Source organism: Lytechinus variegatus, chromosome 15 (genome assembly GCF_018143015.1).
Source record: "Lytechinus variegatus isolate NC3 chromosome 15, Lvar_3.0, whole genome shotgun sequence".
Taxonomy (NCBI): domain Eukaryota; kingdom Metazoa; phylum Echinodermata; class Echinoidea; order Temnopleuroida; family Toxopneustidae; genus Lytechinus; species Lytechinus variegatus.
This window is the reverse complement of record NC_054754.1, coordinates 13,052,277-13,066,987: the sequence shown is the minus strand read 5'-3', so window position 1 is coordinate 13,066,987 and position 14,711 is coordinate 13,052,277. Positions and strand designations below refer to the sequence as shown.

The following is a 14,711-nucleotide window of genomic DNA, read 5'->3' as shown; positions in this document are numbered from 1 at the left end:
TTCCAAGAAACTAAGATATAAACGTTCAAAGATCTTTCACCATGAAAATAAGTGTTGTTGATAGAGGGCACTGAATTTGATCAAATTTTCACAAAGATTCCATCAGTTGAAAAAAAAGACATTATGATCTGAATATTTGAAAATGACACATTTCACATTATTGAACGTCTACCAATTTTCTTTCTTTCTTTTTTTCCAGACATGGATTAATTGTCTTTGGTGGTGTTCAAGGTCTGGAATTCAGCTTGGAGATGGATCAAGCATTACTGGTCTCAGATCCCAGTGTGTTGTTTGATCACTATGTCAATGTATGTCCAAACCAAGGGAGCAGAACTATTAGAACAGAGGTGATTATTAGTCTGTCATTCATTCCCTCATTTGTTCATTTATTTAATTCATTCATTCATCCGTCCATCCATCCACGCATCTATCTATCCAACCATCCATCTGTTCAGTCATCCATTCATTCATCTGTCTGTCCATCCATCCATGCATCTATCTATCCATCCATCTGTTCAGTCATCCATCCATTCATCCATCCATGCATCTATCTATCCATCCATCTGTTCAGTCATCCATCCATCCATTCATCCATCCATCCATCTATCCATCCATCCATCTGTTCAGTCATCCATTCATTTATCCATCCATGCATCTTTCTATCCATCCATCCATGCATCTATCTATCCATCCATCTCTTCAGTCATCCATTCATTTATCCATCCATGCATCTTTCTATCCATCCATTCATCCATCCATGCATCTATCTATCCATCCATCTGTTCAGTCATCCATTCATTTATCCATCCATTCATCCATCCATGCATCTATCTATCCATCCATCTGTTCAGTCATCCATTCATTTATCCATCTATGCATCTTTCTATCCATCCATTCATCCATCCATGCATCTATCTATCCATCCATCTGTTCAGTCACCCATTCATTTATCCATCCATGCATCTTTCTATCCATCCATCCATGCATCTATCTATCCATCCATCTCTTCAGTCATCCATTCATTTATCCATCCATGCATCTTTCTATCCATCCATTCATCCATCCATGCATCTATCTATCCATCCATCTGTTCAGTCATCCATTCATTTATCCATCCATGCATCTTTCTATCCATCCATTCATCCATCCATGCATCTTTCTATCCATCCATCTGTTCAGTCATCCATTCATTTATCCATCCATGCATCTTTCTATCCATCCATGCATCTATCTATCCATCCATCTGTTCAGTCATCCATCCATCCAAGAATTCATCCAACCCACCAATGCATTCTTTAATTCATTAAAACATTTATCCATAGAATAACTGCCCTTGAATTTGCAACTAGATAATCAGCACCTCATAAATGCTATATTTTATTGTTATGATCCATCCATCCATTCATTCACTCACTCTCACAAAGTAATTTATAACTAAAATTGTCTACTACATGTTCATATTGTAGTTCTATTGTATAGAACAAATGATGCACAGGTTTGTAATGTTGGTGGGAATACAGATTACTCAGATATTCACAATGTTGTGCAACGGCACTCGGCTACAGCCTTGGGCTTGATGCAACATTGGAAATGCCCTTGATTGCCCTATATATACTGGTACAAACCCATCTACCAATATGTTGTATATCATCATACCATTACAAATATACAAGTGGCTCCACCATGTTGAAAATCAGTCACCCTTTAATTGTTCCTCAATTATTCATTGAAATTCTTATTCTTTCCGACAATCACCCTGTTAACGAGAAGCCTTATATCGATGTACCATACAGTGTAGTTTAACATCGAACATTCGTATGGCATCTTTGTAAGACAATATATTTTTTAAAGCACTGTTTTTGAACATTTGTTATTTATAACAAGTTTTATAAACCTGGACCCTGATCTTTGTGAATTTTTGCTTTTCAAAAGCATCTGAATACAATTTTGCTTGTGTTTTCATTCGGAGAGAGTTTAAGAAAATTCACTCCTATGTTTCAACAGGGAAAATCTCATGTAGCAGTTTAGCAGGTCACTCATTGAATGTAAAGTTATGTGCATAAACAACTTGATGAAATGGCTCCGAAAAGCAGAAATTGAAGCTTGTAGTCTGTTCTGGGGCCTGTTTCATAAAACAATAACGGTTAAAAGCTACCGAAATCCTTCAATCTGATTGGCTGAATGTAAATTTGTTAAAGAAATTGTGCATTTGTTTATCGCAAGTCTTTTAGAAATGGGACCCTGATGTACATACCATTCTTGAAGCATTAGCATCATTCTGTGTCCTTGTACTTTCATTTTAAAGGTCAAGTCCACCCCAGAAAAATTGATTTGAATAAATAGAGAAAAAAATCAAACAAGCGTAACACTGAAAATTTCATCAAAATCGGATGTAAAATAAGAATGTTATGGCATTTTAACTTTCGCTTATTTTTCACAAAACAGTGATATGCACAACTCGGTGTCATTGTCAGTCGATGATGTCCATCACTCACTATTTCTTTTAGTTTTTATTGTTTGAATTATGCAATATTTTAATTTTTTTTAAGATTTGACAGTAAGGACCAAGTTGAATGAACCATATAGTATTAAACAATATTCCACATGTTCAAGGAGGAATTAATCATTGTTTCACTTGACAATGAGGAGAAAATTAGAATATTTCATATAATAAAAAAAGAAATAGTTAGCGGATGACATAATGTTTTTACTTCTTGAAAAATTGTTTATTATGCTTAATTTTATGTGGTCCCTAATAGTTTTACTTCAAAACTTTTCTGTTTCTTTTTTTTTTTGTCACTCCATCTATCCAGGAGGCTGTACTGATCACCATGGCAACACTAAGACCCAAGATTCTCAGTGCTCAAGATTCGAATAGATGACGAAAATGTCTTTGACAATTATTGTACCGACAAAACGGGACTTTCTCATCAGCCAGGGGGAGGATTCATTTTCATGTAGCCATTCATCGGTGGTTTTTAGTTTTTTACCGATATTGCAAAAAGCTACTGAAAATCTTTGCACCTGATTGGCTGAAACCAATCTCTGCAGTGAAAATAATTGATGAGATGCTTCATGAAAGGCTTTCCATATTGTCTCTGTGGAGGACTGTTTTCATATTCTGATGTCTCTAGGAACCAATGCTTCGTTCATCATTATTGTATGGACTTGAATTTGACAGAGACATACTGAGACTCTAAATAGAAATAATGGATGGCTATATCCTGGACCCAATAGCCTGAAGAAATGATGCCTACTTTTCGCCATTATCTTCATTCCAGTATTGATACAAACTTCTCCATATTTTCCTTCATCCTAATTTCAGTTGTATTGCCTTGGTCAAGGATAAATAGAAGCAAGACAGATGAGCAGAATCGAGCGAAGTTTTTTTTGTGGGAGGCTTTGACATTAGCCAGTCAAAATTAAAACTTTAGGGTTGTAACTTTTCAACTTTAGATGATAATTTAATGGCAAAAACCTGTTCACTTACATGGTCTAATTAGAAGCTGAATCGGTGATATTTGGTGGCAATATCAATCACCATTGTGCCATATGCATGTTACCATTGCAGATTGTACCAAAAAAATTGTTTATTTATCTATGCATATAAAAAAACTCTTTGATACTTGAATGAGATATGGTTAATATGACATAATGTATATGTTAAATTAATTTCCTTTTTTTTTGCTTTTTAATCCCATGGGGATTGCCAGAATTATGCAGAAAATATTGGCTCTATTCTCTTATGTATTCCCCAATCAAATTTTGCCTTTCATATGTTCTGTTTCTCTTTATTCATTTTAAGTAACTCTAAATGTTTATGTGATGTAAGTGCAGTTTTTAGTACAGGTTCATAAGATTATGAAGCATTTCCTTTGTTTACTCGTTTGAGTTGTAGTTACGACTGTATTTTGCCTATACTTGTTGGGTTCAGGGTGACCAGACGTCCCGTATTTCCCGGGATTGTCCCATATTTTGCTCCTTTGTCCTGGCGTCCCGACAAACCCTTCCCGGCTCGCCTATTTGTCCTGTATTTTAGAAAATTGAACAAAATGTAGTTAATACTTTTGAAAGTGACAAATTTTCTTTAAATAACCAACAGATGACGAAGGAGAGACAACAATAAAATCAATAACTAGACCTTTGGAAGTTCTGCGGTGATTTCCTTGCTAAATTGTATTCAATACATTGCAAACTGGCCTCCTGCCTGTGTTTGGCAGGTACTGGCTAGGCAAATAGGATCGATGGTGCTAACAATGACTTGATAAACAGTTTTCCACCAAAATAATCACAAAATCGGCGGGAAATTTGTATAATTATATTATGGATTCTCAGGTTACTGATTTGGAGATGTAATCGGAGAGACAAGTTATGAGATTTCATAACTAGATCTAGTTGTTTCAGCTTTCGTTGTGTATCATGCCGCGATGTTATCAAATTGTTAAGTTGACAATGCCTCACTTCGAAATTTTATTCATTTCTGAAACATTTTCCAATTTTTTTAAATATACTAAAAAACACCAAATATTGTGATTTTTTTGTTAGATGATTTGATTGTTTTTGTTTCATCTTTTCTTTCTTTTCTATCCTTCTATCTTCATTCTTCTATCCTTCCTGCTTGCCCTTTCCGTTCCATCTATCTTTATTTCCTGATCCTTTTTTCTCTCTCTGTTCATTTTTCTTTCTATCCTTTTTTTTACCTGCCTTCTTTATTAAATTTCTTTGTTTTTCCTTAAACTTTTCTTTGCTTCCTTCTCCTCTCTCCTTTTTCTTTTCGTTCTTTCTCTCCTTCCATTATTTCTTCTTTTTCCATTCTCTCCTCCCTTCATTCTTTCCTCCTTTTTTCATTCTTTATTTTATTTTTCGTTTATTCTCTTCCCTTATTCTTTCTTTCCCTCCCTTCCTTCCCTCCTTCCTGTTTTACTTCTTTCTTTTTTTCTTACTTTCAAAGAATGAAGGAAACATGACTTTCCTTTATTTTTCTTTCCTCCTTTTTTCTTACCGTTTTTCTCTCCTTTATTTTGTCTTTGAATTCACACATTTATTCAACTTCTCTTCCTTTCTTTCTATATTCAATTCAAAGAATGATGGAAAAAAAAATTCTCTTTTATTCTTTCTTTCATCCTTCTTTTATTCTAACTTTCTTTTCTTTTTTATTTTTTCCTTCATTTCCCCTTCATTTTTTTCTTCTCAATTCATCTCTTTTCTTTCTCTCCTTCATTCTTTCGTTCACCCTCCATTCCAATTCTTTATATTTTTTTCACAAGTCTAACACTATGTAGCCTTCTTTGTTGATCTTATTTTGTCGATTGTCCCGTATTTCATTTTGTGAAATCTGGTCACCCTGGTTAGGTTAATGAAGATAAAGTTCATAAATCATATTTTGAATGTATATAATCATAGAAAAAGGAATGTGAGAAAAATCTCATTGCCTGATCCGGACAAACATGGGATTTGTGTGACCAGTACTCTCCTGTAGAGGCAATGTTCAAATTAGCCTACCAATTGAGACGAGTCTTATCCCCAAAAGCCAGGCAAATCTATGCCAACTGATTTCTTTCTCAGTTCTTTTTCTATGATTGTTTAGAATTCTACTGATTCGTAGTAGTAGTAGTAGTAGTAGTAATACAGGTTTGATGGTGTAGTCCCGGACTGCAAGGGTGGCCGTTATATTCACAATACATATTTTTCCTTGATAAGAAACTCATTAAGTTTTTGGGGGTGGGCCACACTACCTCAAACAGTTTTGAAGGGGGAACATGAAAAAAAATATCCAAATAGGATGAAATAAGGAAAAGATACATCCTTCTTACTTTGTGTTGTTTCATCTAAATTTGAATGAGGCAGTTTCTACAAAACTGTTGGTAATGTAACTAGCCCATTTCTTTCACCATTTCTTTTCATGCCTCAGCCCACCATGGATGATTGCCAGAAGCATTATTGAATATATGACATTACATGTTACCAATTAGGTCATTCTCCAAACATAAGAAATTTGGATAAGCTCTTTATGAAATACGTAAAATCATGACAGTAACCCATCTTGTTAGAAGGGATAGATTTTTATGCGTATTTGTGGGAGAAATTACAATATTTCAGATTTTGTGTGATAAAATCAAAAGTAAAATAAAGAGTTGTGATATCTGCTCAATCATTGGCATATATTCATATCGCTGTTTTACAAAACAGGCACAACTTGAAACTGAAAGATGTTTGGTGTTTTTTATTAGATAGTGATAAAATGTCACCACTTTGCTTGATTAATTTTATTTCAATACGAAACACAAAAGGAATTTAAAAAAAAAAGAGAATAAAAAGGAAAGAAGAAGAATGAGAATAAAAATGGTATAACATTGTCTGTTTTAGTTTATACATTTATGTAATCATGTAGTGATAATTTTAGGATTTGAAATTTACTCTATTCCATTTGCATTTCGTAGGGGCCTTGGAATGGTTTTCAAAGTGGGGGGGGGGGGGCTGGCCATGCAAAAAATCACAATCATATGGTAATTTTTATGTTTTTGTACATGGTTTTGGAAAAAAGTGGGGGGCTGATGATGATGATGGTGATGACGACGACGATGATAATATTTTTTATTACCCAAGTTTCCCATTTGATTTTTGAAACTGTGGACCTTGCATGACATAATAAGTAGTCATATTCACTATATCTTATTGCTCGGCATAATTATAAAACATCTAGATGTTCACAAGGCCATTGTTGAGATCGTTATCAGTTTTTATTCCACTTGATGAAGACATATATGGTCCTTGATGTCTGTCACATAAATTCTGATGCTTGGTTGGCATGGAAACCAATTACGTTATGTCCATAAATGGTTTTCTTATATCTCTTGAAATATCATGATTTGCATCGGAGATTAAATATCAAGTATGAAAGTATGCTTCCTGTCGTGTTATCAGAAGTTCATCACATATTTTAATCCACATCATCGCTCTTCCATTTTCGGGATGAAGGTGTTATTTGTATTAAGAGAAAATATTCATCGACCTTCATATCTTTATTAGGAATAGGAACAGAACTTCCTCTATTAGAAATGAGGGGGTTCTTTCATTCATTTTATGGACAGGAAGAGAAAATGATTATTGCTATCCCTCTTTTTTTAGGAATGAAGGTATTTTAGGATTTTTCAGCACAGAGAAAAATGATTATTTGTTTTTAATCAGGAATGTGGGTGTTTTATTTTTCACAAGGAAGTCAAATTAATCATTGTTCTCCAATGTCATAGCAGAAATGAAGCTGTAATTCCTGTATTTTTTTCAGAGAAAAGAGAAAACTAAGAATTGTTCTTTCCTTTTTTATAGGCACGAAGGCGTTATTTATATTTGGTAATTTTTTGCTACTTTATCGGATATTGAAAGCATTTTTTTTCAGAGAAGGAGAAACTTACATACGATGTACAAATTTATACGATACTAAAAAAGAAGATCTGATCCTGTATTCTGACGGAAAAGAAACAAAGATTAGTTTAATTTTTATGATATTACAATAAGACTTTTTCACTTGAAATTTTATGAGTTATTGATAGTGATTGTGAGTCCAGTACGGGATATATAGATTAGGGGAACGTTTCATGAAAGTACTTGTCAGATGTTATATCTGACAAATTCTGTTTTATCCGACAGTTACCATAGTAACAGTGTTTCTCAGGCAATCAAAATCATGGAAAGTTGTCAGATCTTATAACTGTCTTGTCGATGAAACACTCCCCTGGATCGACGCGGGAATAAGTGGTATTTTTTTTCTATTCTAAAAAGAAATTAAAAAGTTATGTTTTTAATTTGAAAACAATAAAAAATTATGTTCCAACAGGACCCATTCTTTTTACCACAATAATGTGCATATAATGCGAGTCCAGTATATGCAGGGGCCGGTTTTCAAGGGGGGGGGGGTGACCATGCAAAAAAATACAATCATAATGGTCATGTTTACGTTTTTGTGCATGGTTTTGCAGAAACCATGTTGGTGGGGCTCACCCTGCTTCCGCGGCCCCTGGTATGGAATGTATAGGCTGGGCTGTGACATGTGGGGCCACCCGCCTTATACTGTTTTTCCATCAGTAAGAAATTAAAAGCGCGAGGGGAGGGGGGGGGGGGTAAGAGGACCAGGACGGGATGGTACTATACTCCATTTGATAGAAAAAAGGGAAGTTATATCCAGGTTGTCTTTCGACGCCCCCACCCCGTATTGAAATTATATGGCGTCACCTCTGACTGAATAAAAAGTTAGTTAAGAGAGAAGATAGGAAATGGGTAGGAAAACAACGTATCGTACACAGTCATGGTACAGGAAATCCGACGAGGCTGATTTCGTAGAAAATTAATGTCATTTTTTTTTTTTAGTCCTACAAATTAAGTCGATAAGTTACAATGTATAATAAGCAATTCAAATTAAAATGTAAGTTGTCACATAATTAGCCTCGTGTTCATCGTACTAGTATCGAAAGAATTGTCACAAATACAATGGCCATGGGGGCCATGTTTAGAACATAGTTCATTTCTTACATGATTCAAGGCCCTATATAGGGCCTTGACATGATTGGAAGAGCGCCATCTTGCGTTTAGTTGGCCGTCGAATTTCCTGGAAATTAACCGTGATCCGCCTTGGTTATTTTAACGCTATTCAGACTAGACATGCTAGACTTACTGAGTACTCTTAAAGTGCATGATTTATTGGTTATTTTTCCCTGAAGCGTGTTGAATACACGGAACAGACTTCCTGTCATTCAATGACCATACATAAAACCAACTAATAACTAAAGCGATTGATCTCACTCTATATACTTTGTTACTGTGACGCATTATTATTATTTTTTTGTGGGGGGGGGGTAAATGGATTTTATACTAACGCATGATTCAGGCCGTGGTAGAATCCATGTTCAGACTCGCATTCAATTTGTCTCCTCCGTGGTGATTGTGTTTGCAGTTTGAAATATCCCCCATTACAAACGAGCTAGACATGTCCCTGCCAGTTTGTCCACCTGTGATTAATGCCGACCACCCCCCCCCCCTCCCCCCCCCTTCATTGAAACATTGACATGTCATTTCGTCATGCATGAGATCGAAATGATATGCAAGAGAAGCTGATCAAATATCGCCCAAGTTCCCTCGAAGTTCTCGTACGATGACTCATAATGCGATGATCATAGATTTCCACGTCCACAAAAATGTCTTGTTCTACTATAACATGGCCATTCATAATTATTAATACTCACTGTCATAAGATCGACCTCTTCACTTCCGTGATTACAATTTTGAATGAAATATGGGGGTGGGGTCTTGTTACCCAGACGACGGAATTTTAGGATCTGAAAACATCTTGAATCCGTATATACGAGAATCTACTCAGAAATTTATCAATAATTATCAACACACACAAAAAAGAAGAAATGATAGGTCCTACGGGGAGAAATAGGTGTATTATTGATAGACAATTTTTATAATTGGGCCTACAGATGGATGGGTATAGCCATACAAAAATTAGAGAATAGATTGGTAGATTAGATAGATAGATAGATAGATGCATATATTAAAATATGAATATAACTTTAGATAGATCGAGAATAGATGCTTGTATGAAATTCATTAAAAAAAAGCTTCCAAAACAGTGTCCTTGCCATTGCTGGGTTGGAATGGTTTGAATTCAAGAAGCTCAAAAATTCAAAACAAATCTAGACAAGTTATACATTCTTCCCGAATTTCGAAAACGTGTCTGAGCTTGGCAAGATAATCACAATTGCGGCTGATGGGACTTTACCCAACCTAGCTACTGGTTCCCTATGTTGTGTTTATAACGATACAATGACGTTGCCCCGTGGAAATTCCAAGAGCCCATCACAAAGGATTAGTGACGTCACCTCGATGATTATTCGGGGACTCATCCCCAGGCGGTCGCTGATTGGTCGAACGATCTATGACTAGCACGTACACGTGTTCGGTATAATGCCTATTTTTAGTATGCGAGCCCGCGATTGGTCGATTAATTGATTGAATGACGTCAAGCCGGACGTTGAATAAAACCCTCGTGAGTAGTAACGGTCGGATTCATTCATTACACCTCCACGCTCGCTTGGCAGAACCACGTATCTTTGCCGCTCGGAATACTACGTGATTTTCAGGATTACCAGAATCACAAACATCAACACATTGCTAGAAAGCCAAGCTATTTGAACATTTATCCGTGGAATATACTAAACAAACTCTACAAGATGGAGGCACAGAAACTTATCACCATGTCTATCAACAAAATTGCCGGTTCTCGTCGACAACGTGGCGGAATAAATCTCCGAAAAAATCTCCTCGTTGCCTCCGTACTTCACTCGGCAAGAGTCCACTATTACGAGGAAATGTGCAATAGAATGCCTGGACATATTGCTCTCGAACAAAGCAAACCTGAATCTCCAGTAGACGAGGATTGTACAGAGTCTCCTGACTGGGAAGACGAGGAGGAGAATGCTGATCTTGAGACAAATTACGATGAGGAAAGCGACGGAGAGGACAATACAACCGCGGGAAACCTGGCATGCGAGGTTCAGAACAGTCGAGTGGTAGTTGAACAGATTGCCGTCGTGGACAAAGAAAACATCGCTCCATCTGGACATTGCCAGTATGAAAAATCGGATAGCATGAAGCTTGAAAATGGCGTGCACCAGGTTTCAGACTGTGATCGTGTAGCTTTCGGTAATGTTTCCCAGAATTCAACCCCAGAAGCTTGCCAAACGACGACCTGTCTCACCGTCCCCAGCGTGAAGAGGAAAAGATCCGATGCCGAGGAACCATCATCATGCGACTCAGCCACCACCAACAAGCGCGTCAAAGTCGACTCGCAATGTCAAACCGTTGCTTCTTCGGATTGCGGTGCCCAGAGCTCTATCTCCAGTTTAGTGGACATTTTCAAAGCTGGTTTTCATGGACTTGCTGGCGAGCCAGGAAACAAACTATCGAGCTATGTAGAGGATCAGGAACCGTCATCTAATTCTAACAACACTCCGTCCTACACAACCCTAAGCACCCACACCAGGCCATTCGAGACTTTACAAGCCGCTGCAGTCATCGCCGCCTGTTAATGGCCGTCAAATTTTCACTGCCTAAATATTAAACTTGACATTATATTTTGATTGAACATGCCACGGAAGAACTAAGAATGTTCGGACTTGATGTTTATATTCGAGCCTTAAAATCTTCATTGTTTTGGATAATATTCAATGAATACTCCTTTTCCAATGGGAACTTTATTCTTTCGGTGAATTGATCTGACCATGGACTATATTACTGGAGCTAATCTCAACACTTTGTAACCATTTTTTGTATAAAAGAGATTTGAAAAAAATATTTTCCAATTAATCAGGTTTCTAATTAGTTTATTAAATTGGTATAGATTATTCACTGGATAATGACTAATGTTTGAAATCATGATCTAGAAATACTAAAGTAAAATTGGTAAATATGGAAAGGGTAGTTTTAATTTATGTAAATTCAGTGCGGGTTGTAAAGAAGAAGACCTTAACCATGTTAACGTTAGAAATTGGATATATTCGAGTAGAATGCTACTCTGAGCTCATGACGCAACATTATTCTTTTGTTACTCAACGCTTTATTGTTCGTAAAACGAGTAGTAACTTGACTCGACCATTGTTTGCTTTGTTTTGAATCATAAGTTGGCTGAGGCGTGGCCTGTTCGCAAGCCAGGGGTGAACAAAGGGCAGTTCCTGGCTAGGTCATGCGGGGTATTGTCTATTGTGTACACGATATGCGAGTAAGCACGAATGGAATGCGACACAATCGAAAGGGCCTTCAATCTTGCTCCACCCGCCCTGCTTTATCAAGGGAATTTGGTATAGTCAGCAAATCGGTTGTATGAACCAGTGCCAAATATTGGCAGGTACTTGATGGGATAATTAGAAAGAAAGATATTTGAAAAGAAAATTCAAAACTGTTGATTCCGATTGCTGTCTTGTAACGGTTAGTGTTATACTCCCTTTTAAGAGTGTTTTTTTTTTAATTACTATTATCCTATTTTGACAACTTCAGCATTCATATTTAATGGTAATGGTTGATGAATGGGGAATTTTAAGTGGGGACTGACCACCAGTTTTCGAAATGAACTTTGAATCTTTTTCGTAATAGGATGTATGACTGCACTTTGTTTTTCCGAGATTTCCGGCGATATGGTTTCCCGCACACGGAAAAACCACACTAAGAATGGGATACGCGCCAATACTTCGCATATCCGTTTGTGCGTGGGCGTAAACTTGCTTGGAAAAGTGAAGTCATTAGTCATCCAAAATACTATCCTGCGTCCATGTTTCAGTTTTGGTCATTTTTACTTTCAATTGTTATGTTTTTCATGCTATGAGCATTTACCCGCTCTGTAATTTGGATTAAAGTTTCGGGGTTGTTCTGTAATGCAGTTATTGACATTTATTTTGGTTTATTGACCAAGATCACTCAGTCTCAGAAAATGTTCACTGCACATTTCTCATATTGTTGATTCCTCCACTTGTTTTGAGGACCAAGTATTTTTTTGAATGTGCTCATTCAATTATTTGTGATTAACTTATGTTTACTGTTTGTACAAATCATGATCACGAACAAATTTTGTTCTTGCATTATTTTATTAAAAAAAGACAAAAGTGTCATCCATATTGTGATGTACACGAAACTGAATTCAAAGTCTGCTATCTCTTCCATTTCTTTGTGATATCGTTTTGAATTGATCGGTTGATGTGTTTTTGGAATTATTTTGAATGATTGTGGATGGTGTATGTTTTTATACTCTTTCTCACATCTTTCCCCCTTTTATTCAATGTTATTCTTGTACTTTTACAGTCTTTTTAAGTGTTGTGAGTGACTATGAGCGTGTGCATACACTCTACAAACAAATCAGTCAAAAATGACTAGTTAATAGGGTCAGCTGGGTGCAACTGGTATTCTAGTCATTTATGACCATTTTCATATTTTACTAGAACAGAGTTATTTCTGACTAGAAATGTGACTATCAGTGATTGCCATATCAGTTGCTCCCAGCTGACTACTGGTAGTCGATTTGACTTATTCTGTGTAGAATGCGACGGTGTAGAATGTGACAGTGATTTAAAGTCAGCATCCAGGTCCGCGACGCAATATGTACGAGGAATGAATAATATAGGTCCATGATTTGACAAAAAAAATTGCGCGAGAATTAATAATAAATAATATCATTTTTGGCGAGACAGATGCGTCCCATAATTATGTGTTGCATAAAATCTAAAAATCTGACTGATTCTGGAATTTTCATTGCGCGGGAGAGGTGTGACAGGTGAATGTATTGATTCAGTATACATGTACCTAGACTATATTACGGGGCGTTGCAAGCAACGACCAATTGCAAGTCTGTTTTCGGTTCCAAATGATTCATGTCTTGAAAATTAATTGCAAATTTCCATTGATTGCTGATAGATAGTATTGCAGAAGTTGGTGTAAACTTATTCGATATTACGTTGAAATCGACATGAATCGTAAAATATTGCAACAGAAAATTTGCAAATAATATTGTTGGCATTTATTTCTTGCGACGCCCCAATTGGTCATAATTATACTTATATGAGTAATATCTGACCTCTATATTCCTTGCTGAAATTTCTGTGTAATTTGGTGGTGTTTGCATGCGAGTGTTATGTATGTACAGTTTTATATACTCCCAGTTACAATCCAAATTCATATCAGTATAGTCCTCGATAATATTTACGATTAGAATTTATATTTTTAAATAAACACTTATCAGATGAATTCGATTTTCGAAGTGAATGTAGGGCAGTTTTCGCTTCAATTCGAGAGCGATCTACTTCCGAATCACTGCTCCCTCCCTGATAGTGCCCCTTCATCGACCTTGTCACAAACCTCTTGTGTCCCCCATCGGAAATCACGTTGTCCCTGATTTGGCCACACTCAACGGAAGTATCTCTGACCTCTGCGTTGACGAGCACGTACTTCGTATTTTCATGGATAGCTCCATGGTATTTTCCATCGTTCCCCACTTCCTGCATAAAGGCCCCAAGCAATGGAAAAAAACGCTCGCCATATGGCGAAGGAAATCAATGCTCATAAAGCGATAGAATGCATATTCCTTTGTCCTGCCAAGAGTAATACATTATCAAATTAAGGATTTGAACTCGTTTCTGTCCAACATGATATAAAATAATTCGTAAATGATAACCGCAATATATACACACTGTAATATAAAGGCCTACTGATCTAGATTATACAATGATCTATTGGATGTAAGTTAAACCAGGACAAGTTTAACCAACAAGAAGTTATTTGAATTAAAAGAGAATAATCAAACAAGCAAAATACTGAAAATTTCATCAAAATTGGATGTAAAATATATTTATAAGAAAGTTACATGTATGACATTAAGTTTCGCTTTATTTCACAAAACACTTAGGCCTTTATGCACATCCTGCATGGACGGTATGCAAATGAGGGGACTGATGACGTCACTCACTATTTCTTTTGTATTTTATTACATGATATATGAAATATTCTAATTTCTCCTCATTGTCCTTTATAGCAAAGTTTTATTCCTCATCGAACATGTGGAATTACTATTGTGTTAACATTTTATGGTTCAGTCAAGTTGGCCATTGTCAAAAGTGGAAATGCATGATTCAAACAATAAAACACAAAGAAATAGTGAGTGAGGGACATCA

At 36.3% G+C, this 14,711-nt stretch overlaps 2 protein-coding genes across 6 annotated transcripts in view; both read left to right on the top strand.

The window, feature by feature from the left end:
- Window positions 1-4,543, top strand: part of LOC121428646 (putative methyltransferase C9orf114) — a 60,811-nt gene extending 56,268 nt beyond the window's left edge. For all 5 annotated transcript variants that reach the window (XM_041625419.1, XM_041625418.1, XM_041625416.1 and 2 more), the window contains 2 exons: window positions 200-347; window positions 2,814-4,543. In XM_041625419.1, coding sequence (XP_041481353.1) covers window positions 200-347; window positions 2,814-2,882 — 217 coding nt within the window. In that variant the 3' untranslated portion in view covers window positions 2,883-4,543. The remainder of the gene's footprint in view (window positions 1-199; window positions 348-2,813) is intronic.
- A 3,727-nt stretch (window positions 4,544-8,270) lies between these two features.
- LOC121429030 (immediate early response gene 5-like protein) lies at window positions 8,271-12,687 on the top strand. The gene is made up of 2 exons (XM_041625925.1): window positions 8,271-8,274; window positions 10,051-12,687. Exons 1-2 carry the CDS (start codon window positions 8,271-8,273, stop codon window positions 11,085-11,087), a joined length of 1,041 nt encoding a protein of 346 aa, XP_041481859.1. The 3' UTR covers window positions 11,088-12,687.
- Window positions 12,688-14,711: the final 2,024 nt, after the last annotated feature.